Source organism: Drosophila sulfurigaster, chromosome 4, assembly GCF_023558435.1.
Source record: "Drosophila sulfurigaster albostrigata strain 15112-1811.04 chromosome 4, ASM2355843v2, whole genome shotgun sequence".
In the NCBI taxonomy this organism is placed as follows: domain Eukaryota; kingdom Metazoa; phylum Arthropoda; class Insecta; order Diptera; family Drosophilidae; genus Drosophila; species Drosophila sulfurigaster.
In genome coordinates, this window is record NC_084884.1 from 1,346,148 (window position 1) to 1,370,163 (window position 24,016).

Consider the following 24,016-nt stretch of genomic DNA (forward strand, 5'->3'; position numbering starts at 1 on the left):
ATCCAAACAATTAAAATTATTCAACCTTTTCTTTCATAGGGCGATCAAATTCTTCGTTTAATTTAAAATCATCATTTTAAAATCATATACTAGCACACAGTCATTAACAAAATAGACTGGCCAGTCAATAAACAAGTTAATTTAGCCCACAGTTTATATCCAGACAAACCGGCCATCACAAATAGCTCGCAGTTTAGTTAATAAGCCGGCCAAATAACATTTGTCTGATCATTACCAAAATGTCAGTATGTCAGCAAATGGCGAACCACATAACTCGGGCGCCCACCTCTACAGAAAGTCATGAAGCATGGAACTGATCCGGGCATTTACAATGTCTTTATTCTATTTCAAGATCACAGCCCTCACCGGCTTGATCTGTGGCATCTTCATCACTGGATTCATCATTCAGTTCTGTGATTTCTTCATCATCACACTCATCATCCAACTCTGTGGTAATCCCCTTCTCAGGCATACTTCTCAATTCTCAAATTCGTGAGAATATTTATATGTTCTATTGTTAGTTAATGCCTTAAGTCTATACCGATCTCCTTCCAATATTTCGGTCACTAAAAACGGTCCTCTAAACTTACGGTTTAATTTTGTCTGATGACGCTCTTCGTTCTTAAGCAAGACGTGGTCACCAACTTTATATCTTACAATAGTAGCCTTATCTTTATCAAATCTAGCCTTATCGTAACTGGCATTCTTTTCCATGTTTTGCTTGGCTATTTCTCTAACTTTGTCAATATCAACATCGTTCTTATTTTCTTATTTACGAATGCTGTGCTAGAAAAACTACGTCCCTGCGATCAGACGAGAAGGTACGCCAAACAATGATATTAGTGATCTTAATGCCTTAATACAACTCTCTGTGTCTGCCCTCGCTGTATTGGATAAAGAAAAAACTTCGTAAAGGCGTCTATTGAAACGATTATGTATTCCTTCTGTTCATTATACCCGCTACCCATAGGGTAGAAGGGTATTATAACTTTGTGCCGGCAGGAAATGTATGTAACAGGTAGAAGGAGGCATCTCCGACCCTATAAAGTATATACATATATTCTTGATCAGGGTCAACAGCCGAGTCGATCTAGACATGTCCGTCTCACAGTGGGCGATTTGGTCTCGCTAGCGGCATTTAATTCAAATTTTCAAATTTAAAAACCGTTAATATTTTTTCACATATCGATAGCAGATGCTTTGATTAGATTTTTAAAAGCTTTTAAAAGCTCTACGATCAACTGATCATCAGCTGTGAACGGTCAAACACACGATATGATTTTGCAAAGAGCTCTAGAAAATTCTTTCTTTTTCACGCATTGATTTCGAGTTCTTCGGAAATTTACAATTTTAGTTAATTTGTTAGAAGTTTGGTTTTATTATATTCAAGGTATGTATTTTCAAAAAATCAATGTTTGTAACCGGTCTGTAAATGTGTAGCTCATAAAACGTAGTGGTAATTCAGTGTATTAACAACGAGTCGGATAAGCGTACGCCTGTCTTTCGTGGAGTCGAACTAACTTTATTCAAGTGGATTCAGTCTAACTCTTTTATTAGCCGAAAGTGTGAATCAGTGGCGTCCAAAATGTGTAATATTAACTGCTAGTACCTGCTAGCCTTCAAACTATGGTACTTTTTAGACACAGTGTTAGTACCAAAAAGGGATCTTTTTTTAGTATTGCACTCAGAAGTCATCCCATTTTTTTCTATCATCCCATCATTTTTTAGATAAAGTTTATATATGAAATATGTTAATTGAAGTTCAAATAAAATAAAAGTACACCAAAATTTTAAATTTTAAATTTTTTTAAATTAAAAAAAAATTAAAAAAAAAAATTTTTTAACTTAAAAAATTCTATGATTTTTCTCTGATCAGTGAAAAAAAAAAAACCGACTGAAGACATCTATTTTAGTTTAGAAGTTATTAATTAAATGCCGCTAGCGAGACCAAATCACCCACTGTGCGTCTGTCCGTATGAAACACTGGATCTCATAGACTATAAGAGATAGAGCTATAATTTGTTATGTTTGCACACAAATCAAGATTTTTCAAAATTTTGCCACGCCCACATCCGCGAATTTCGGCATATACATAATACCAACAGTACTTGTGATTCCTTAAAATTTGGTTGCGATAAGATAAAAATTGTGGAAGTTATTAAAGAAATACTTTTGTATGGGCAAAAACGCCTACTTACTAGTGGCCTTAGTTGCTTTGGCCGACAATCTGGTGCATTGTGCCGTATATGGTATATTTTGAATGTGGTACTATATCGATATACCAAACATATAATTTGGTATATTTTTAGTATTTTCGGTATATTTTGAAACAAATACTGCAATATTTTGCTTTTATTCAAAATGGGTATCTCACAGTCGAGCACACTCGACTGTAACTTTCTTAGTTGTTTTACATTGTTTACCGCTGACCACCTAAATTGCAATTTAGAAACAATAGACGACGTTTCTTCGTGTCGTTGTTTCTCAGCTAACAAACAATTGTCAGTAATCTCTGTCAAATTTATATGTTTTTCTACTGTACCTTTTAACTTGATGCGATCTTTTGATATGGGATTTCGAGACAGAAAATCTACGTGAGCCATTCGTTCGCATGGCCTATACTGAATGTCAAACTCAAAAGATTGCATGTACAACTACCACCTGTGGTATTTCAATAACTAAACACTTGCACTTTTATTTGAAATTTTAGTTATTTTATTTCACTTTTGCTTTTTAGTAGCAAAGACACTTGTCATGCACACAAAGAATGTAGAATGATAGAATGGAAAAAGAAATAAAATGGGCAGGGTGACCATCACGAGAGGAAACCTAGATCAGTGTGGCTTTCGACGGAAATCGGATGTCCGCGAGCGGATGATCGCCGTGCAGACGCCCTCCGTACCAACGCTGGTGACGGATAGCCGATAGGCCGTTGCCAATGATGCGCTGATACGGCTGGTCGCAGTGCACGGTTGGATCAGTGCTCGCATCTCGAATGTTTTACATCCGGTGTGGATAAGGATGTTGGCCGTCGGAAGGATGCTCACAGCCTTATCCTGCAACAAGAATGTGAGCGACGTCGGAAAATTTCCCTCGTAGAACATATGAGACCTAGATCAGTGTGGCTGCGCGCCTGACAACATCACACGCACAGTATACTAGCTTCTGTGGTAGTTAATAAAACAACACGAATTGTAGCTTAGCGTCCGATTTATTCCGCAATTCGATCAAGACTGACCGCATAGCTTAATTATGTATAACATGGAATGTGAAATGATAAAGAGAGCCAATATCGAGAGAGTTCGGATAGCCGAGAGAGCAATGTATGTATATGTGTGTATGTGTGTACGCACATGTCCTACTACATTTCTGTCGGTATCGATAACACTCGATCGCGACCACACTGTCAGCTAGTCTGATTGGTAACAGCTGCCATCATCTGACATCAACAGTATTAAAAACTGCTCTAACTTTGAAGCCCAAATATTCTACACAAGATTTAAGAAAGAAGCATTTTTGGAGCACTGCTTCGGCGAGTGCTTGCAAAGTAATTTGTAGTCTGTCGAAAGCTTCGTCCTTTGTGCGTGCAACTATCATCACTTCGTCCATGCAAGCGATCGCATAAGTATAAGTCAGATCAGATAGGGCACGATTAATAGCCCTTTGAAATACAGAAGGCGCATTTTGAAGCCCAAAAGGCATAGCCAAGTATTCATAAAGTCCTTCTGAGGTTACAAACGCTGTCCGTTCAATAGAGCTTGTATGTATTGGGATCTGATGGAAGCCACTCGCCATATCAATGCACGTGAAAAACCTAGCACCACTCAACCTAGCTATCTGGTCAGATATAAGTGGGAACGGATACTTGTAGGAAACAGTATTGGCATTAAGCTCCCGATAATCAACACACAGACGGTCTGTACCAGTAACATCGGACTCGCCAAAGGAGAGGAACTGGGTCTTATTATGTTTGCATCCAACAGTTCTTGAATGGAATGTCTAACCTTTTCTTTTTCTTCCACACTCAATCGGTAAGGGCGCCTCTGAACATTCTTATTTTGATCAATCAAGCGATTCTCTAGTCAAGAGGCTCTGTGGTATACCGATTATAAACGAATTTGAATACCTCTGTAATATTGATAGCAGTTTATCTTTATCTTGTCCATGTAAATGGGTATCGACATTAGCCAGGTCAAGTGCATTCGGAGACTACGACAGGTAATACACACTTTTCGTTAAACATAGTAAGCGCGCTTGATGTAATTGTCAAGCCGATGCCCTGGCTCAAAATTTCCCGACCAATCAGAGCGTCGTATTTGATACGATTATCTAAAACTACGTGAAATAAGATTTCAAAAGAACGCTCACAAATTAAAATATTCGCCAATATCTATAAAGTGCTGCAGACAGAGTTGCCACCTATACCCATCAATGTTACTACGTTGTTTATTCCAGTGCCGGATAATCTCAGTGATTGCAGTCTCTTTGATGAGTGAGCACTCGGCTCCGCAGTTAAAGTAAAGTTGGAACGACTCACCAAACTGCAGCAACATTCCTAAGGGCTCAAGAACGGTGCATATGTTCACATCTTTGATGGTATTACTGGAAGACACATGTCCGGCTTTTCCACATTTATAACAAATTACGGATGATCGATCATTTGCTCCAATATATCCAGATTGTTGATTACGGGGCTGCTGACGCTGAGTTGTCTCTCTTTAAAGCGACATTCCGCCTTCTTGTGTCCGGGTTTGCTACAGTTATAACACGTGATGTGAGACATAGCCCTGACTGTTTTTCCTTGTGGTACTGATAAATGCACCACAAATGCTGTCGAAAAAATGATAGCTCTATCTCTTATAGTCTCTGAGAAATAGGTGTTCATACGGACAGACCACAGACGAACATGGCTAGATGATAGATGATAGAGATACCTCCTTCTACTTGTTACATACATTTCCTGCCGGCACAAAGTTATAATACCCTTCTATCCTATGGGTAGCGGGTATAAAAATCATTTTTAAGATTCCCACTTTAAGCTTCTTCAAAGCTGGCATTTTCCATCTTTCGATATGAGAGCTTTCGCTTATCAGCCATTTCATTTAAATATTTACTTTTCTTCATTCTAAGTTTTTAGTTTTAGGTCCAATGATGTCTACGTTTGTTAGTTGGTCGTGTGAAGAGTGAGAAACTTGAAACATGACGGAAACAGAGCAATGCATTGCTCCATTTTCCGAATAAAGCGGCCCAATTTTAACCTCTTCTTATTGTTTGATTTAATAATACTATGCTTAACTACTTTAAAAACGACTCAATTGTCCCATTGCTTGGTCTTTTGCCAGATGAATCAATAAATATTCCAATAAGATTAGTCCAGAAGGGAACATATACAATATACTTTTTAAAATATTGTTGTTGTCGTTAACCGAATAGGCGTAACCTAAGCAATTTCTTAAAATGTTCTTCATTCAATGTTGTGCAAGCCAACTATCTCATCAATATTACGGCACATAATTTTGCAATAGTGACTTGTATTCAAAATTCAACACAAACATTAGGAAAAATTGAACTTCTATTTATACATAATTAAAACAAATTTCATTATAATTTACAATGTCAAGATTATTAAACTCTTTTAAAATGGCCCCGATAATAGCAAAACTAACATCAGTTATTATTCTCCTGCAAATAGGCCATTTGAATCGATTTTTAAAAAGACTCGCGTAACTCGCACAAAAATCTTCCAATGTCATACGATGTATGATTTGAAAGTATTGCATGTGCTATATGGAGCTTAGGGATATTATTGAATACAAAAATATTCTTCTCTTTACAAAGTGCAAAGGCTGCACTACATTTCCTGCGGCATCCATATGTAAAGTGCCTTGTTATACCCGCTACCCATAGGGTAGAAGGGTATTATAACTTTGTGCCGGCAGGAAATGTATGTAACAGGTAGAAGGAGGCATCTCCGACCCTATAAAGTATATATATTCTTGATCAGCGTCAACAGCCGAGACGATATAGCCATGTCCGTCTGTCCGTCTGTGTGTCTGTCCGTCCGTCCGTATGAAACACTGGATCTCAGAGACTATAAGAGATAGAGCTATAATTTTTTCGACAGCATTTGTTATGTCTGCACGCAGATCAAGTTTGTTTCAAATTTTTGCCACGCCCACTTCCGCCCACGCAAATCAAAAAAATCGAATAACAAGCGTAATTTTAAAGCTAGAGTTACGAATTATATACAATAATTACTATAGTAGTTATGATTCCTGAAAATTTGGTTGCGATCAGATAAAAATTGTGGAAGTTATTAAAGAAATTCTTTTATATGGGCAAAAACGCCTACTTACTAGGGTCTGAGTTTCTTTGGCTGACAATCTGGTATATTGTGCCGTCTATGGTATATTTTGAATGCGGTACTATATCGATATACCACATATACCATTTGGTATATTTTTAGTATTTTTGCAGTATATTTGGTATATTTTGAGAATAATACCGCAAAATATATTGCTTTTATTCAAAATGGTAGCGGGTATCTCACAGTCGAGTACACTCGACTACAGTACACTGTAGCTTTCTTACTTGTTTTATATGGGTCAATAACATTAATATGTTCTTTGTCCCATAAAAAGACTTCAAGTTTGGTTGATAAGTACTAAATAAAATGAGAATGCCCTTTAGAAATTATACCGAAAGCATCGACAAAAGGATCCTTATTGAAATCAAATTTGCCGTTGTTTCCTGATATTAAATTTCTATAAAAGGCAGTTTCTCATTTGTCATCTGGTCATTACCACCTAAAGCTCGAGTCATATTTAACTTGTTAATTTTTTAACTCTGTATTCAAACGCAGTACAGTTTTTTATGGAGGCTCTTTCCATAAATCTGTTCACAGCCCTATACTGTGTTTATTTTTTAAATACCTAGTATGTGCTACTCTAAGATTACTTGTTAGTACTTTAACCACCCCATCAAAAGTCCTTTAAATATAAAGCTATTGCAAGATGGATCCTTACAATAACCATACGCTACAAAATTTAATTTATTAATTCTTAGCTTTTAAAGTATAAAACACACGCATTATTATGAGAGCTGTAAGCTTCTCTAATCATGTGCTCTATACTTTTTGAAGCAGAGAACTTGTTAGTTAATAAGGAATATATATTTTTAAAATCAAAAACCTTAAATTCATAGTCCTCCCCATAATTGCATTTCGAAAACATTGCACGTGGGCTATTTAAATTGACAACTAGGAGGACCGATCGATTCGAACTTTCATTTCCACTGTGGTACTCTTTTCAAAAACATTTCAAATTGGCTTCTATAAATGTTTCGTCTGCCGGCTCAATGGAAATGTCAGTAGAATATATACTTGTGGATAATTTTATATTTGAACTTAATTTATAGCCTCCTATAAAAAATTCAAATTAGAATTTAAATGATGTACAAATATTTACATATATGTCAAAGTTTGTTCTGCCAAAGTACATAACCAGACTTTTATTAGCCAACTTTTAAATACAAACAAATCAAAATGTCTATCGCCAAAAACATTGACTTCACTTATTTTTTTAGTTTCGTCCATCGCCCAAAACTTGACTTCACGAAATCAACAATCACATTGCTCGTCCATCGACCAAAACTTAGCTTCACGAAATCAACAATCACATTGCTAAAGCAACTCTCGTCTATCGCCAATCACATGACTTCACGAATTCTCTTCCGTTTCAACAGACTTTTCCAACAGACTTTTCTCTTTATGATTTACATCTAACTCTTCTGGGATTTGCACATCCGGTAGCTTTCGTAAACGTTCGTGTGGGTACTTGTGAGGTCTATTGTTCTATTATTCCTATTTCCTCTGAACTTTGGGTCTAATTTTGTTTGCTGTCTCTCACTGTTTTAAGCAACACAAAGTCACCCATACAGAACCTAATTACCTTAGCCTTACTTATATCAAATTTTGTTTTCTCATAACTAGCGGCCTCTTCCAAGTTCTTATGAGCCAACTCCCTTAATTTAATTTTGTCAATTTCAGTTTCAGTATCACTAATAGGAATCAATCCCAGTGGACGCGCCACTTTACCAATTAAAAGTTCTAAAGGGCTACACTTAGTGCTACGATTAACTGTACAGTTAAGGGCTAACTGTATATCCCCGTGCATCTTGCCACGATCTGGAACAATCTGAACGATCGTCTTAACAGCCGTCAACAGATTCTTTAGTGTACTCATAACCCTTTCAACTTGACCGTTGGGTCTACTTGCACCTGTTCCAATTAAATGTAATTATATCTTTTAGAACAAAATTGCGCAAGCTTTGTGCCCGTGAAACTGGGCAACTGATCGGCAATTATGTTAGACGTCTTGGCACGCCAAAATGGCAATTGAAGATTTCATTGCGTTTATGCCAGTATTCGCATCCAAGGAAAAGGTGTGGAACAGATAAACGTATTTAGTAAAAGTTTCGATTTTCGGTATATCTATGTGGACCATGTGCCAAGGAATGCTAATTTTTGGAATTGGGTGTAATTCAATTTGAGGTTTTCCTGACGTACCCTTAGAAACTCTGCATGTAATACAGTGCTCTACAAATCTTCGAACATATTTTGTCATGCCAGAAAACCAGTAATGATCGTACACTTTGTCCAGCGTTTTCTGCCAACCAAGTTGCATGATAGAGTCATGTACCTGATTTATAACTGACCAACGGAACGTACGAGAAACTACAGGTAAACAACGAGTTTTTGAATTTCTCGGGATCTTTCTATGCAAAACATTTGATCTAATTTCATAAGTGGTAACTAACGCCAATGGTAAATCGTCATTCTTCAACTTAGTTACGATTTCTTATATTTCTGGATCCTTTTGTTGTTCCACCAAAATCCAGTTTTCTGATATTTCTGTTAAGTCAATTCGTTTCTCTTCTATTTTTCTTGATACTGACTTTTGACACACCGGATTCCTAGATAAAAAGTCTTCGTGTGGCATGCGTTTACCTTCTCTATATTCAATTTTGAATTCAAATGTTTGTAGAAACTCCCACCAACAATAAACGCTAGGTGACAAATCGACTTTATTTCGCGAATATTTGATTGAATTACAATCAGTAAAATCACGAATTTTCTCCCATGCAGATAGTGACGACAATGTTTTACTGCATTTACGATAGCCAGGGTATCCAATACGTAGGATGTGTACCTGGACCTACAGGAGCTAGTTGCTCTACTATAATATTCAACCACATGAGGCTTAGAGTTTATTCGGTGTAAAAGAATAGCACCATACCCAATCGAATTGGCGTCGGTATGCAGTTCTATCGGAAACTGAGGGTCAAAAATAATAAAAACAGGCTTGTTTGTTAATACGCCGTTTATTTTACTGCGAATTTCCTCATGCTGTGTTTGCCATTCAAAACTATTTTTTCGGACGTGAGAAAATAACTTCAGCTTCATCAGTTGAGTAAACCCCGGAATAAATTGACGAAAATATGACGCTAATCCAATGAACTGTCTTAGAGAAGCAACTGACTTTGGTGGAGGCAACGCCACAAGAGATTCTACCTTGCTTAAGTTTGGGCGTATCTCCCCGCCGTTATCTCATAGCTAAGATAGCGAATTGTAGATCTTAAAAAAACACTTCGAAATGTTAAATGATTAATTCTTTAATTTTAGCACGTACTAACTCCCTTTCGCTTGGACTAAATCTGTATGATCTCCTTTGCACGGTCTTAGTTGGTTCAAACAAACGAATATGCATTTCCCAGTACTCACCCGCGTTTGCGGAGTGCCTTCAATAAAAGTTTTCACAACTTTAGTTTGGACAATCTTAAAATTATCGTACGAAACTTCCACTAAGAACCCTTGAGCCAATATCTCTGCCAATTACAATATTATTCTTCATGCATTCGTCTGGCACTACATGGAACAAAACAACCAACGAGTTACCGTCAATCATGATGTTTGACTCAATTTGTAGTACTACAAATATTGGCATTACCTATTCCCTTAAAAAGATAACATTATGAATCCTCTTACCAACTATCTTATTAGACACGCTTTCTTTAACTAATAAGCACTCGGCTCCCGAGTCAAATGTAATTAGAAATTTCTCACCATTGACCAGCATACTCGATTGAGGCTTGCCTATAGCGCACAGCTCCACTTTTTTTTCCGATAGTGTTCCCGACCAGGTATTCTGCTTTTTATTCGGGCAATTAGTGGCAATGTGTCCTGGCTCCTAACATCTGTAGCATATCACATTGGCCCTTCCAAGACGAGGCTACCCTGAGCGCCACTCCTTCCCAGTTGCCGGAGCCTAAGCACTCTTTCCAGATTTGCAGTCTTGTTTTTATGGCCAGGTTTTCCACATTGGTAACATTTGATTTCCGTGGTTCTAGCACGCTTGGCCTCTGGGTCCCCATTTGACATGACAGGACGTTCTCTCAGTGCCGAGTACGCTTGCAACTCCGATTGCAGTTCACGTTGACTAGTTATATGCATTGTATGTACCGTTGGCTGCAAACGTCGGTCGAAATTATCCATGTGTCCCAGAACCAACGCGATGGCAATTTGTTCTGAACACAAATTTCGCAGTTTTGTGCATTGTGATGTCACGCAGTGACTCGCATAAACAGTCAAGCTTTCACCATTGATTGGATGGCTGCTAAGTAGATTAAAAATGACAGCAGCTGGCGTCTCAGATGTTTCGTAACGCTGCTCAAACAATTGCCGGAACTGTAGCCAGGTTATTCCAGGTTAACAAATTTGGGATAACCACTGGGCCGCTGACCCTTCCAAGGCTTTATTCAGCACTAATATAAGAGCGCTGTCACTCAACGGTTTTGTTCGTAAGATTATGTCGACTGTAGCGGCCCGCTGCGTGGCATCCACACCAGCAATGTCCGGATTATATTTTGGCAAGCAGATCTCGCTATCCGGTTGCAACTCGCTCGCCGGCGTCTGTAGCCCCTTAATCAGTGCCAAAAATTTCGGTTTTGCTGCTCCAGCAACGCAAAGACATCCCTTGAAGTAGTTTGTCCAGGGCCGAATCCCACTTCTGATGTCGAAGTTTGTTCTGCCGAAGCTTGATTGTCCCTTTCAGCGAAGCACGTTCCGATGCTTTCACAGGCGAATTCTGGAGCACACTGCCCGCTCGATCATCTGAACATACTGTCTACGCCTGAACCATCGAACCACACTCGGCAACAGCGACGATACGCTGTCGCCCCGCATTAACGGTTCTTCTCAAAGCTGCAAAATGCAGACAACCAATCGCAACACAAATAAAGGATAATGCAATATTAACATGCATACTCACAACTACGCAGTGTCAATGTGCCAATGTGCACCTACAACTACGCAGTGTCAATGTGCCGAAACGCACTTACAACTGCGCAGTAACAATGTGCCGATGCTGCATTACTTACTCTCCGACATATATTAAATTCAAAAGTTTTAATACTTACACGATGGAAGCACTTTAGCAAGGCATAACGAGTCTTGCTAGTGTTACCAAATGGTATCATATATTTTGCAATCCAACATCAAAAGTGTGCTTCCGGAAATTAGACCCTCGGAAACTGCCTCCTGTATAGGATCCTTATATCCGTAGTTGCTACAAATGCATAAGAAACATTGAAATTATTATGTTATTTGTATTAAATGCAGGGACGCTTTAAAGGCGGATATTGAGAAAAAGTGAATAATAATAATTATATATTTATATATATGTATATGTATATAGTAATATATCCACCACCAGAATATTTCCTCGTACTCATAATTATTCCCCTATCTTCCAAATTCTTTCCCACAAATCATATCATAAACATAAACATTTGTCGCGACGGCACCAACTGTCACAAACAAAAGATCCTATTACATTGGCGATCGTGCCACTTCCAAAAATCCAAGGTCCATTAAAATTTTCCATTTGCAACTTGAGGACTCAGCATTACTGCACTAACACAAACACAAAACATCACACGTATGTTAGCCCTAAGTCGTAATAAGAACTTTCATGTTAGAGCTCAGCCTATTGTGAGTTCAGTTTTTAAAGACACTTTCCTCGCTTAAGACGCGTAGCCCGCGAACTTATAAATAAAAATAAAGTAGTCTATTAAGTAAACAAAAATAAATCCTTGTGTTTTATTTTTTACTGTTCGTGCACCGCGAACATATAATTATATATAATTACAATACCGTAACACTTCGAATATATATTTATGACATTAAAACATTATTCCGTTATGTTCCAGAGTTGCCACAAAGATTCATAAAGCGTGATAATATTTGTTTGGCAATAATCACTAAAATTTAATTTTCTCGAAAACGGCTTAAACGATTTGAATAAAACAAATAGCAATGCGCGACTTCTCTGACAAAGTCTAGGAGAGCGTATAATCGAAAAATGTAGATGTTATTTTGAATTTTCTCGGAAACTATGATAATTTGCTATGTAGTATATATTGGGAAATGATACATATGTTAATTATCTATTTTAAAGTATTGAGCAATTATGTACATAGTCAAAATGTTGAAAAATCTGCAAAACAAAAATTCGACGCTAACTTTGTACTAGCTTGGCAGATGTTAAGCGTTGCCATGCCAAATTGAAATTTATTTGTAATTTTCGCAATAATCACAAAAATTGAATTTTCCCGAAAACGGCTTAACCGATTTGAATAAAACAAAAAGCAACATATTTGTCTATTTGATTCGAATAGAATGAAATAGCGCGACATGGCCAATAAGTTGGGGATATATATGGGTAATAAATATGATAAATAGGTATATGCATGATCGCCATTTTTATATTTGGCAACGTTTTAACTACTTTAGGTAACGCGCAAAAATTCAAAAATGTGTACTATTCTACTAAAATGCGATTTTCTCGAAAACGTATAGCACGATTTGAATAAAGCAAATTGCAAAGCATTCGAATTTTTATGTTTATATTATAGCAATGCGCGCCTTCTCAGACAAAGTCTAGGAGAACGTATAATCGAAAAATGTAGATGTTATTTTGAATTTTCTCGGAAACTATGATAATTTGCTATGTAGTATATATTGGGAAATGATACATATGTTAATTATCTATTTTTAAAGTATTGAGCAATTATGTACATAGTCAAAATGTTGAAAAATCTGCAAAACAAAAATTCGACGCTAACTTTGTACTAGCTTCGCAGATGTTAAGCGTTGCCATGCCAAATTGAAATTTATTTGTAATTTTCGCAATAATCACAAAATTGAATTTTCCCGAAAACGGCTTAACCGATTTGAATAAAACAAAAGCAACATATTTGTCTATTTGATTCAAATAGAATGAAATAGCGCGACATGGCCTATAAGTTCTGCAAATATTAAGATTAATTTGATGATAGCTTTAACATAAAGTTTTGCCGCTAACAATGATCAAGTAAACTGCAAAATTACGATTTAAATAAGAATATAAAGTTGCGTATATTTATTAATTATAACAAAGTAATATATATATAAATAGAGTATTTAAATGTTATTTTAAATTATAGTAATATTTGTTTCATTTAGTTATTTTCTGCAAGTATTTGAAGTCCCGCCAAAGTCCAAATGGTGCTACTTAACACTGACTGGTTCCACGCTGGTTCCAGTGATTTGATGTACCTGCGAAATGAACTTGTTTTTGCGGGTTAGGAAAAGGTAAACTTTCTCAAAACAGATAGTTGGATTTCAACCAAAATTGCTATATATCTTCCTTATAGTTGTATCTACGAAAGTATAATGTGCGCTATGACCGACAAGAAAGTCAAAAAAGTTACGGTCATTAATCGGCAGCATTGATTTTTTGCTCATTTTGTATGGGGCTGGAGCTGAGGTTATCGTACTTTTCCTGAAATATCTCAAAAACGAATAGTTTTAAAATTATGAATTTTTGAGTGTATATTCATAAAACAATACTCTATAACTTGTCATAAGCCGATTTGGCCGACAACTCGTCAAAGCCGAGATATTGGCAAAAATGTTGCTACCCCAATTTTTCAATCACGATTTTAATGCATAAATACTGCATCAAATTTGACGAACATAGTTTTAAAAGAAAGATAATTTAATTTTCTATTGTTTTGCATTTAAACTTTTTGATTTAAGTTTAAATATTACGTCAAAAGACGAAAATAAAAAGTTTTTTTTAGCCGATATTTTTTTTATCGATATGTGACGCTAAAGTTGCGGAGCTATCTTGACGCACATTGATATTTTTTCCCCTGATATATCGAATATCGCGATTTTTTCCTAACTTCCTGTAAAGATGAGCGCGGCAAAAGTTTTTTCTGAAGTTAAAAATCATTCTGCAACCTGCAACATTTGCAGTAAAATTGTCAAAACGAGCGGCAACTCGTCGAAGTTACTGTCTCACCTTAAAAACAGGCATCGGCATGTGTGTATTTCGCCGAAATTGTGCCAAGGGTTCACAATTTCGGGGAAATACACACATGCGTGTCTGATGTTTTTTTTGGGGAATTCGTGTATTCCGTGTAAGAGATTTAATAGGCGAAATAAAATCAGGATTATATATGTTTTTATGCAGATGCATATGTTGATATACACAAAAGATATAATTATGTATTTATTATACATATATATAATTTTGGAGTTAAATTTTAGTTAATGAAAAACAAATAAATATATAAAAATTAAATATCAAAAATACTTGATATATCGATATTTTTGGGTGATAAATATTTTTATCAATTTGATATATTTTTGAAAAACGATATATCACTGATACGATATTTTTAAATATCATGCAACCCTAATTGGCACGAACCGATAAACATGGGCAACTGTAAATTTCTCAATATGGCCGCTTTGAAATGTTAGCTATTCAAATGTATACTTCGTGTACAATGGCGAACAATTCAAAAACAGCACGCGCATTTCTAAAATGGAAAAATGTATTAAATTGCAAGGTTTATATGAGGATTTTAACGAAGTGGAGGAAGTATAGGTCATAGCCAATAGTAAAGGCCCATCAGTTTGGGCCTATGTAAGTAGAATTGCTGGCAGCAATGTAATATTTACATATGTAAATACATTTACTTTTATCAACGGCATGGGTGTTTTTGGGAGCGCGATATTCCTGGAATCAGCAAATTTTTTGGAGATAATTTTCTAATTAATAGGGAGGAGTTTGGCATTCTTGTGGAGCGCCTTCGTGGATTGGCCAAAGAGACACTACATTTCTCCTCCCATAACTCGAACAATAAAGCCTCGTGGATGCCAGTCCACGGTATTGACGGCTTGCGAGTTTTTATTTCATCTAAAATATAAAAACTTGCTTTAAAAAGCAAAATAATATTTTTATTTTTCTGTTTTCATACGCACTTAAATGTCAGCTGTTTGTGTGGTGAGCTCTTTTTCGTTATCATATCGATAAAATATCGAGTAATTAAAAATCGACTTTTTCTTACGGGTTTTACATGAACGAAAAAACAAAAGAAATCCGAGGTTTTGGGTGCAGTGCACATTGGGATGAAATGCCTTTATTTTGGCCATAACCGTAATTTTAAAGCTAGAAAGTTGAAACTTGGAGAATTTGCTGCTTATATTATTTGTGAATTTCGGATTTTTTTTTTTTTTTTTATTATTTTTTTTTAGTTTTTATTTTTTATTTTTTTTTTTTTAATCACCTCTAAATCGTTTTCCGGAAAATCATTTGGAATTACCCAGTCAAAAGAGGCCTTGACATTGCGATTTGAATCCAGCCAAATTTTTAGTTAGTCACCCCGACGAAGAGAAACCTTCCTTGTATCTATTGAAATATTTAACCCCCGCAAATTCCCGCAAATTAATTAAATGCTACCTGAATATACACATAATAACTCATACTACCACATAAGTTGTTATTTGTTATCTGTTGTTTCTTGCTAGATATGCTCCACGAAACACAAATATTTTAAGGTTAGAACCAACAAAACTAATGCTTACGTATTTCATTAAAAACATGACAACACAAAAACAAATATAATTAAAAACTTATACAAATATTTTCTACATACCATGAAGAACATTTTCCAATTTAAGGTATTTTAATAAGTCAAACTGTTTAAAAATACGACAACGCCAAAATTAAGAAATTTTACTAGTCAGCAAGCTTGCACGCACAACGTGGCAAGAACAGCTGACTTTAAACAGCTGGTGCAAGACGAAGGCTGCGCAATAAAATTCAAATTAAATATTTTCGATGTCTAGGGACATTTCTAAGCTTGAAATAATTGCAACATTATTGATATATTAACATGAACTTTTAGGTTTTGCCAAAATAAAGGCCTTTTATCCCAATGTGCAGTGGAAATAGGCTATAATATTTCCGATTTGAGTCGGCTCTGGCCTAACTGGTTCCACGCTGGTTCCAGTTACTTGATGCACCTGCGAACTGAACTTGTTTTTGCGGGTTAACAAAAGGTCAATTTTCTCAAAAACGGCCTAATGGATTTCAACCAAAATTTCTACATATATTCCTTGTAGTTGCATCTACGAAGGTATAATATGCGCCTACAAGAAAGCCAAAAAGGTTATAGTCATTAATCGACAACACTGATTTTTTGTGCTCATTTTGTATGGGGCTGGAGCTGAGGTTATTGTACTTTTCCCGAAATGTCTTGCAAACGGCGTAAGATCAATTTTGTTTTTTGAGGATATATTGATAAAACAATACTCTATAACTTGTCATAAGCCGATTTGACTGACAACTCGTTAAAGCCGAGATATTGTCACAAAAGTAATTTGACAAACATAAATTTGCATTTAAACTATTTTAATTTAAGACTAAATATTACGTAAAGAGACGAAAATAAATAGTTTTTTATCCAATTTATTTTTTATCGATATGTGACGCTAAAATTGCGGAGCAATATTGACGTACATACATTTGAAATATATTGAAAAATAAACAAGAAAAACACATACTTATATATATACATTTATTGATGTTTTTACATGACGCAAGTGAAAATATGTCGGGCTCCTTTTATATGGATTTGATATAAGCAGGCCATCCACAGGCGAGCATATTTGCGAGTATTCGTCGTCAAATTTCGTGTTCGTCAAAATGTTCGCATGAGATTAAAATTATTCTATTTTGTCTGTGTTTGCACGAACATGCTCGCCAATGGATGGCAACGTTGGCACGAACATCATTTGCGCAATCATTTAGTAGAGAGAAGACGTGTTTGCGAAGCGCAAAATGAGCAAAAATGTATGCAAGAATTCATTTTTGTTTGCAAAATCAATTATTATATTATTATATTTCAATTATTATGCGCCCAAGGCTCTGGGGAGAAATTCCTGTTAAGAATTTCAGGTCTTCATAACTTTGGCCATTACTAAATTTAACAGTTTTTCATATATAAAACTGTCCATTGGAAGAAATTTTTTTCTTCTTTTTTAAGCAAATATGTATTGCCATCAGTGCAATTATACTACCGCTGTCGTTATCCGCTGACATGTTGACTGCTTGAAAATTTGCCAACAAATGATATTCGCGAGCATGTTGGCACTAGTTGGTGGACAAATGAAATACAAGTTGGCGAGCATATTCGCAAACATGCTCGCCTGTGGATGGCCTGCTATAGGCCAGCTGTTATAGCAAGTTCACACCTGTGTTTATTTACCGTCGCGTTAATTGTAATAATATTTTAAAAAATTCAAAACATATGTTCATTTTTTCCATTAACATAAATCAAAAATTAAAAAGATAAAAATAACTTTTAATAGAAATTTTTAAATTTCAGATATTATTAAAAATAATCTAAATAAACTTGTGTCTTGTTTTCCCCATATATTGTTTCTTTTGCATCTGTATACTGTGTAGTTGAATACGTGCTTTTTGACATATGTAAATGCTATCACATAATTATTATAGCGTTCGTTTTAACTGTTTAATTGATACTATTGGTCACAAGCGTTATGACACCGAAAAGCGAACTGCAAAACACCTATATTTATTTCATGGCAAATATGAAGTGCATAACACATCCGAGTTTTTGGTGCGATGGAAACGAGGCATAATTATTATATCGAACAAGAACTATAGTGTGAACTGCCCTAAAAGCCTGTATATGAGCAATCATCGCCGCTGGAATCATCGCCGAAGACTTACATCTCTACTAAAAGTTGATTGTGGAAAAGCGTGTTGCACGTGTTGCACGTGTTTTGTTTGCAAGACTGAAATAAGGAAATTTATAGAATATGGGTTTTGGACGTCCTCAAGGAGGTGGCGGAAGAGGTATTTTTACTGCGGATGATATTGATTGACTACTTGTAAATGTTTCAATCCCATTCAGGTTTTCGTGGCGGGGATCCCGAGGAGGCGGAGGTGGATTTAATTCTCGAGGTGGATTCAAAGAGGAGGACCACGTGGAGGTGGAGGCGGCGGACGTGGTGCCTTTGATCAAGGTCCTCCTGAGCGCGTTATACCACTGGGCAATTTTAGCTATGTGTGTCAAAACGACTTAGTTTGCAAGGTGGAGATTGAAGACGTTCCATATTTTAATGCACCCATATTTCTTGAAAACAAGGAACAGATTGGAAAAATTGATGAAATCTTTGGGACTGTTAGAGATTACTCTGTATCTATCAAACTGTCGGATAATGTATACGCAAACAGCTTCTCTCCAAGTCAAACTTTGTATATTGACCCAGGAAAACTTTTGCCAATTGCAAGATTTCTACCAAAACCACCACAGCCCAAAGGAGCGAAGAAAAGAGCTGGTGGGAGTGGCGTAGGTGGATTTCGAGGTCGCGGAACTGGAATGGGTATGCTAATCGTGATTAAAAAGTTTAATGAACAGAATTGTAATATATTTGTTTATTTATTTAAAGGTAGTCGAGGTGCTCGTGGCGTTGGTGGTGGATTTAGAGGTTCAAGTCGTGGTGGAAACGGTGGTGGATTCAGTAGGGGTCGCGGAGGTGGTGGAGGACGTAGTGCTGGGGAGGACGCGGACGTTGGTAATTTTATACCTTATTTAAGTCTAAGAAAATAAAGATTAATTTTCATGAAATTGTAAATGTTTATTTCAATCTTTTTATATAATCGTTTTTTGTGCACTCATTTAAATTCGCCACTATTGGGGAAATTTATTTGATTTTATAATTTAAATATGAGAAATAATTTATAGGCCCTTTATTTTGGTAATATTTAAATTAGCGTTAAGTTTGTAATCAATATGGTTGGTAGCCATGACTATATTGTCAAGCGATGAGTTGAAATTTCCTTTGTCTTTGATAATTCCATCTGCACTTCTGCTGTGCATAGTGTTCTTAATACTATAATTTTTATTGTAGCCAAATAATCTCGTATACGCTCTTTCTGGCCAAGGTTTAATATCTTCCTGTCGATTCATCTCAGCCGGATGTAGCAATTGCTAGTGAAGATGATAAAAATAGGATATATAAAAGTCAAGCAACCAAAATAAATTTAAATATTTGCTGCATACTGTAAAACTATCTCCTTCGGTGAAGTCAACACTATTCCTAATGATCTCCGAATGGGGGTGATAAAAGTACTGAGGATATTGGCTCTGGGTTTGTGAATATCTTTGTGTGTTGCCAACCACTTCGCCATTGTGATTGTGGTGTCCAATATTGTTGTTTGTGGGGCTAATGTAATTATGCGTTCCACTATCAAATATATCTTCAACAATATTCAATGTACTGAACTCGCTTGGATAGATGTAAAAAGTTGCAATTAATGTGACGTAAACTAACAAGTGAAAGAGTATACATGTCCAAATCAGATTGATCTGAAATTTAAATACAATCGTGTATATTCATAAGTATGCAGTTATTGTATTTCAATAGAACTTTAAATATTAGAGCGTATTTCGGGGTTCGCCAGAAATTACAAAAATTACCTTTTTCTTGCGCTCATATGTTGAAAAAGTGGTAAATGGAACTAATGATATTGTTAAAAATGCTCCGCACGCGACACCAGCTAGCAAACCAGCGAAATTTAATTGATATGGCAGTGTGCCAATGCCGAATAGTACCGTACATAGAAGTATAAACTTGATCAATGCCACATACGGCTTGTGTAGATGCTTCCAGTGCATTAGTATCAGTAGGGAAATTAGGGCTGAGACTACGCCGCAGAGTGAAGCAGATGGTCCCACCTGAAGATTAACAATAATACATAAAACATACTTATATGTATATATATGTAATATTACGAGTGCAAAGTTATTTTTAAATTAAATAAATATCTTGAATATAAAATTGCTTGCAATTTGGGAAATTTAGAAAGATGTAGTTCATAGTTCATATTTCGACTGTTGAATGTTTGTTAATTTAATGAGAATTTTTGTTTAAAACGATTGTCATGTCATAGCTTCTATAAAATGAGCGGTCACGAACGAAATCGGTTATGATACTTACTTCCGGACGATGTGGAGCGAGTACTGCACTTGTGAGATTGCCCACTAACCCAGATGTTATGTATACGATAGCTGTTCTCATTGTTCCAATTAAACGCTCCAAATCGGCGAGAAACAAATGCTGGACTATCAGAGTAATTGCCAGATGCAGGATACCGGCATGCATGCATAGCGAAGTGAGTAGTCTATAAAACTGATCTGGAATTTCTACTGAGAAGAACGGAAACATGCCACAAACGTTGTTCAAGCAAGATATCTGCCGAGTACAAAAATGGATACATTTATTGAATAACTATTTAGGGATTCAAGGTATTTTTGATGTTTACTTGCGAGCAAAGTGATGCTTCTTCATGAAAGTAACCACTGACGAAATCACAATATTCTCGTGTCGTTATGCGACATTCCCCATAAAGACCAGTACAGCAGGGATGTCCAATTACTTCACAAACCATATGCTCGGCAGTATGATCTTTGTAGCGATAGCGTTGCGAAAATGAATTGGTTTTTCGGCATATAGGCCATTTGGTAATATCATCAGGCCACTCGTATGGTGCAATCGACGCAGGCGCGTCACAATATTTGGGATCTAAGCCGCACACTGATCCTGATATACGACCGCCAGGACCGGATTCGCCGGGTGACCATTTTTTCCAAGTCGATATGGATTTCTGTAAAATGTGAATATTAAGATTAGTTAAATTTTTTCTAAATTCAAATTATTATTATTTATACATATTACAGTTTTTGAGTGTCTACAGTTCAAGTTAAATAAATCAATTGTTTAAATAATGGATTATCTAAATTAATTTTGAGCACAGTCAGTTTTAAAATAAATCAATAAACAGAAAATTTCGGCTTGTTTTGTTTGTTGTTATTAAAACTGGATTCCACAGCCACTTGATTACACATATGTATGTACGTACATACATACATATGTATGTATAAAGAAATCACTCGCAATGATATATGTATGTATGTGAAAAAGTGAATCAAAACATAAACTTGTTGAATTCGATGTGAATTTCGATGACACATCGAAATGAGTCTCAAATACATAACTTACTGCTGGATACAGCCCGCGTATGGAACAATCGGCCTGTGAGCTCTGAACGCATCCAGAATCATCGTTTCGTATGCAACACGCGGTTTCACGCTCCTGTCGCTTAGTTTTAGTAAGAACGTCCATGATTTTCATATCTCGGCGCATACAAGCTGCAAACTTTGCTCCCATATGAACCAAATCATTGCTGCGCGGACCTATCCAGAAATTGCGGGGTTCAACGTGTTGTACGGTTTGAAGACTTAGACTGGTCACTAAAACCTGGCCAGTCTTTTGTTCGGTTCCAAACCCAATCGGTGCAATGCCATAGCAAACGATGGACAGGAATAGTACAACAATTTGAACAGTGTTAATCCAGTATGTAAAATGGTCGATGATCGGTGCGATCATCCAAATCATTGACGGAAAAATATTTAATTCGTCGCATTGGCGGACGCCGGGAATTTTCCAAAACACCATCGAGTAACTGTGCACTGATTCTAGTAGCCCGATTAGTCGACGGTGCAATAAAATTGGAGGCACGAATCGGATGTGGCTGATTCTGCACCGAATTACTTATATTTATTTGATTCGTTTGAGTGATATGTGCATCATGAGACGAACCTATAAAATGCACATCATTATTGGCCGTATTTATTGCAGAGGTTCGCCAACCATTGTGATGACGCTCTGTCATATAGACACCAACGCTAGCATCTATGCCTAATCCCAAAGGCACAGTTTTATTTGCTGTTTTCTTCCGATCCATATCTGCACCGATGGTTTCATCATTATTAGTGTTCGCCACTAATGTTGCTTCACTTGGATTATCAAAGAATAACTCATCTTCAATGATTGTAGCTATCATACTGGTGCAATCATTCACATCAATATCCATTTGATGATGCCGTTCAGCTTGGTCACTATGATCTACATCTCGATCTGACCGACCATTCACGTGAATTGGGGCAAAACTACGTGACCATTGAGGTCGTTTATTACTACTTGTACAGCCCCTATTACTAATCTTGTTTGTTAGCCTAGTGTTAAAGATGTTGATAACATAACTAATGCCAGTTATTAACATATGCACAACCGTTGCCTTACGCTCGATATAGTCTGCAGCATCGTAATCGTGATTAGCATTTAATTTATCGTGCCAACGACAGGCACCATAAAGCGTAATATCGTTGTATTGAGCATCGCGAGCTGGCAAAATATCCGGTGGTTTAGCATAACCATCGGCAACATTGCGTTGATTGCCTCGACATCCCATTCCAGCAGTACCACTTGCATCACGATTATCATTTGAATTGGTTCCATTATACTCTAGCTCTTGGTTGGTCTTTAATAAACCAAAACGCCTTATTGCTAATCGTTGTTGCCGTCCATACCAGAGCATGAAGTCGGCCGCTTCAGAGCTGCTCTCTACGCCAAAAACGAGCGATTTCGCGTCGCATATAAATGCTAATACGTTTCTTGCAGGAATAATGATAGGTTTGTTGTTGCGATTGCTGCTGCTGTAATGAGGGCTGCTGTTGCTGTTGTGAAGGCTGCGCTAAAACTTGAAACTGTTGTTGTTGCAGATGTTGCATTTGATTTCGTGGCGAGCCTACAATGAGTTGGGATGGTGCCATTGTTGAAGACGCATACATTTGATGAGAGTGCGTTTGACGTTGCAATGTGGGTAACTTGTTCGTATTGTCAGCATGTTTTGTTTGCTGATTAGGAAAAGTGGCGTCGGTCATTTTTGTATTTGTCAACTCTTGTTCATGATGCTTAATTTTCGATAAATCATTGATAGCTGCCACTTTAATCGGGACAAGTGGCATGGCCACTGGAACTGGACTAATCGGCCCAGTAGTTTGCGTCGTTTGATGCACTCCTGTTGTTCGGCGAGCCGTATTACAGTGTAAACAGGTTGTGGTGTTATCCTGATTTTGACTTTGACTAATTGTTTGCTGTATAACGATGACAGAGTCGCCTTCATCTGACTTAGCACGCAGCTTGTTGCAAGACGAAACGCTTTTGTGGTAACCATTGGGGAACAGATGTTAGGTGGTGGTGTGGGTACTGGTGCTGTTGCTGTAATGGATACAGCAGATATGCCCGATGATGATGCTGGCGATGGTGATGGGCATGGGCAATTTGGGGAAGGTGATGACAGATTGCTATTACTAGCTCCATTGTATGTTTGCGCACTCTTCGAATGCGCTATTGATTCCTCAATAGAATGGTGACAACACTTTGTGGGTCGATAATTATGAGGCAATGGTAATGGCATATTCAAATAATGCGTCGAGATAGGAAATGAAGTTGACGTTCCTGCTGCTGCTGACGATGACGACGCCACTGATGTCGATGATGATAAAGGCAAATCTGTATACAGCTCACTGGCCAAAGGAGGGGTTGGTACATAGCGCTTAACCGGAGTGTGCACCGTTGAGCCCAAATAACTGCTGTATGCTTCACTACATTGTACTTTCGCAGGCGGCAGAAAATAACGAGTTTTAGATGGCGCTGTTGATGATTCCATTCTATTGGCTTTTGGATCTC

At 36.9% G+C, this 24,016-nt stretch overlaps 2 protein-coding genes across 2 annotated transcripts; one reads left to right on the forward strand and one right to left on the reverse strand.

Moving 5' to 3' along the window:
• Positions 1-307: 307 nt before the first annotated feature.
• Positions 308-19,050, forward strand: LOC133846930 (probable H/ACA ribonucleoprotein complex subunit 1). The gene is given in 5 exon segments (XM_062281641.1): positions 308-492; positions 18,334-18,389; positions 18,392-18,805; positions 18,872-18,975; positions 18,978-19,050. Coding segments are annotated over 5 exon segments (783 nt in total). The 3' UTR covers positions 19,002-19,050.
• LOC133846931 (inactive rhomboid protein 1) lies at positions 18,706-23,647 on the reverse strand. Its single transcript, XM_062281642.1, is given in 9 exon segments — positions 18,706-19,413; positions 19,486-19,791; positions 19,903-20,160; positions 20,423-20,677; positions 20,748-21,089; positions 21,485-21,848; positions 21,850-22,911; positions 22,913-23,485; positions 23,535-23,647. Coding segments are annotated over 9 exon segments (3,525 nt in total). The 3' UTR covers positions 18,706-19,161.
• Between the last annotated feature and the right edge of the window lie 369 nt (positions 23,648-24,016).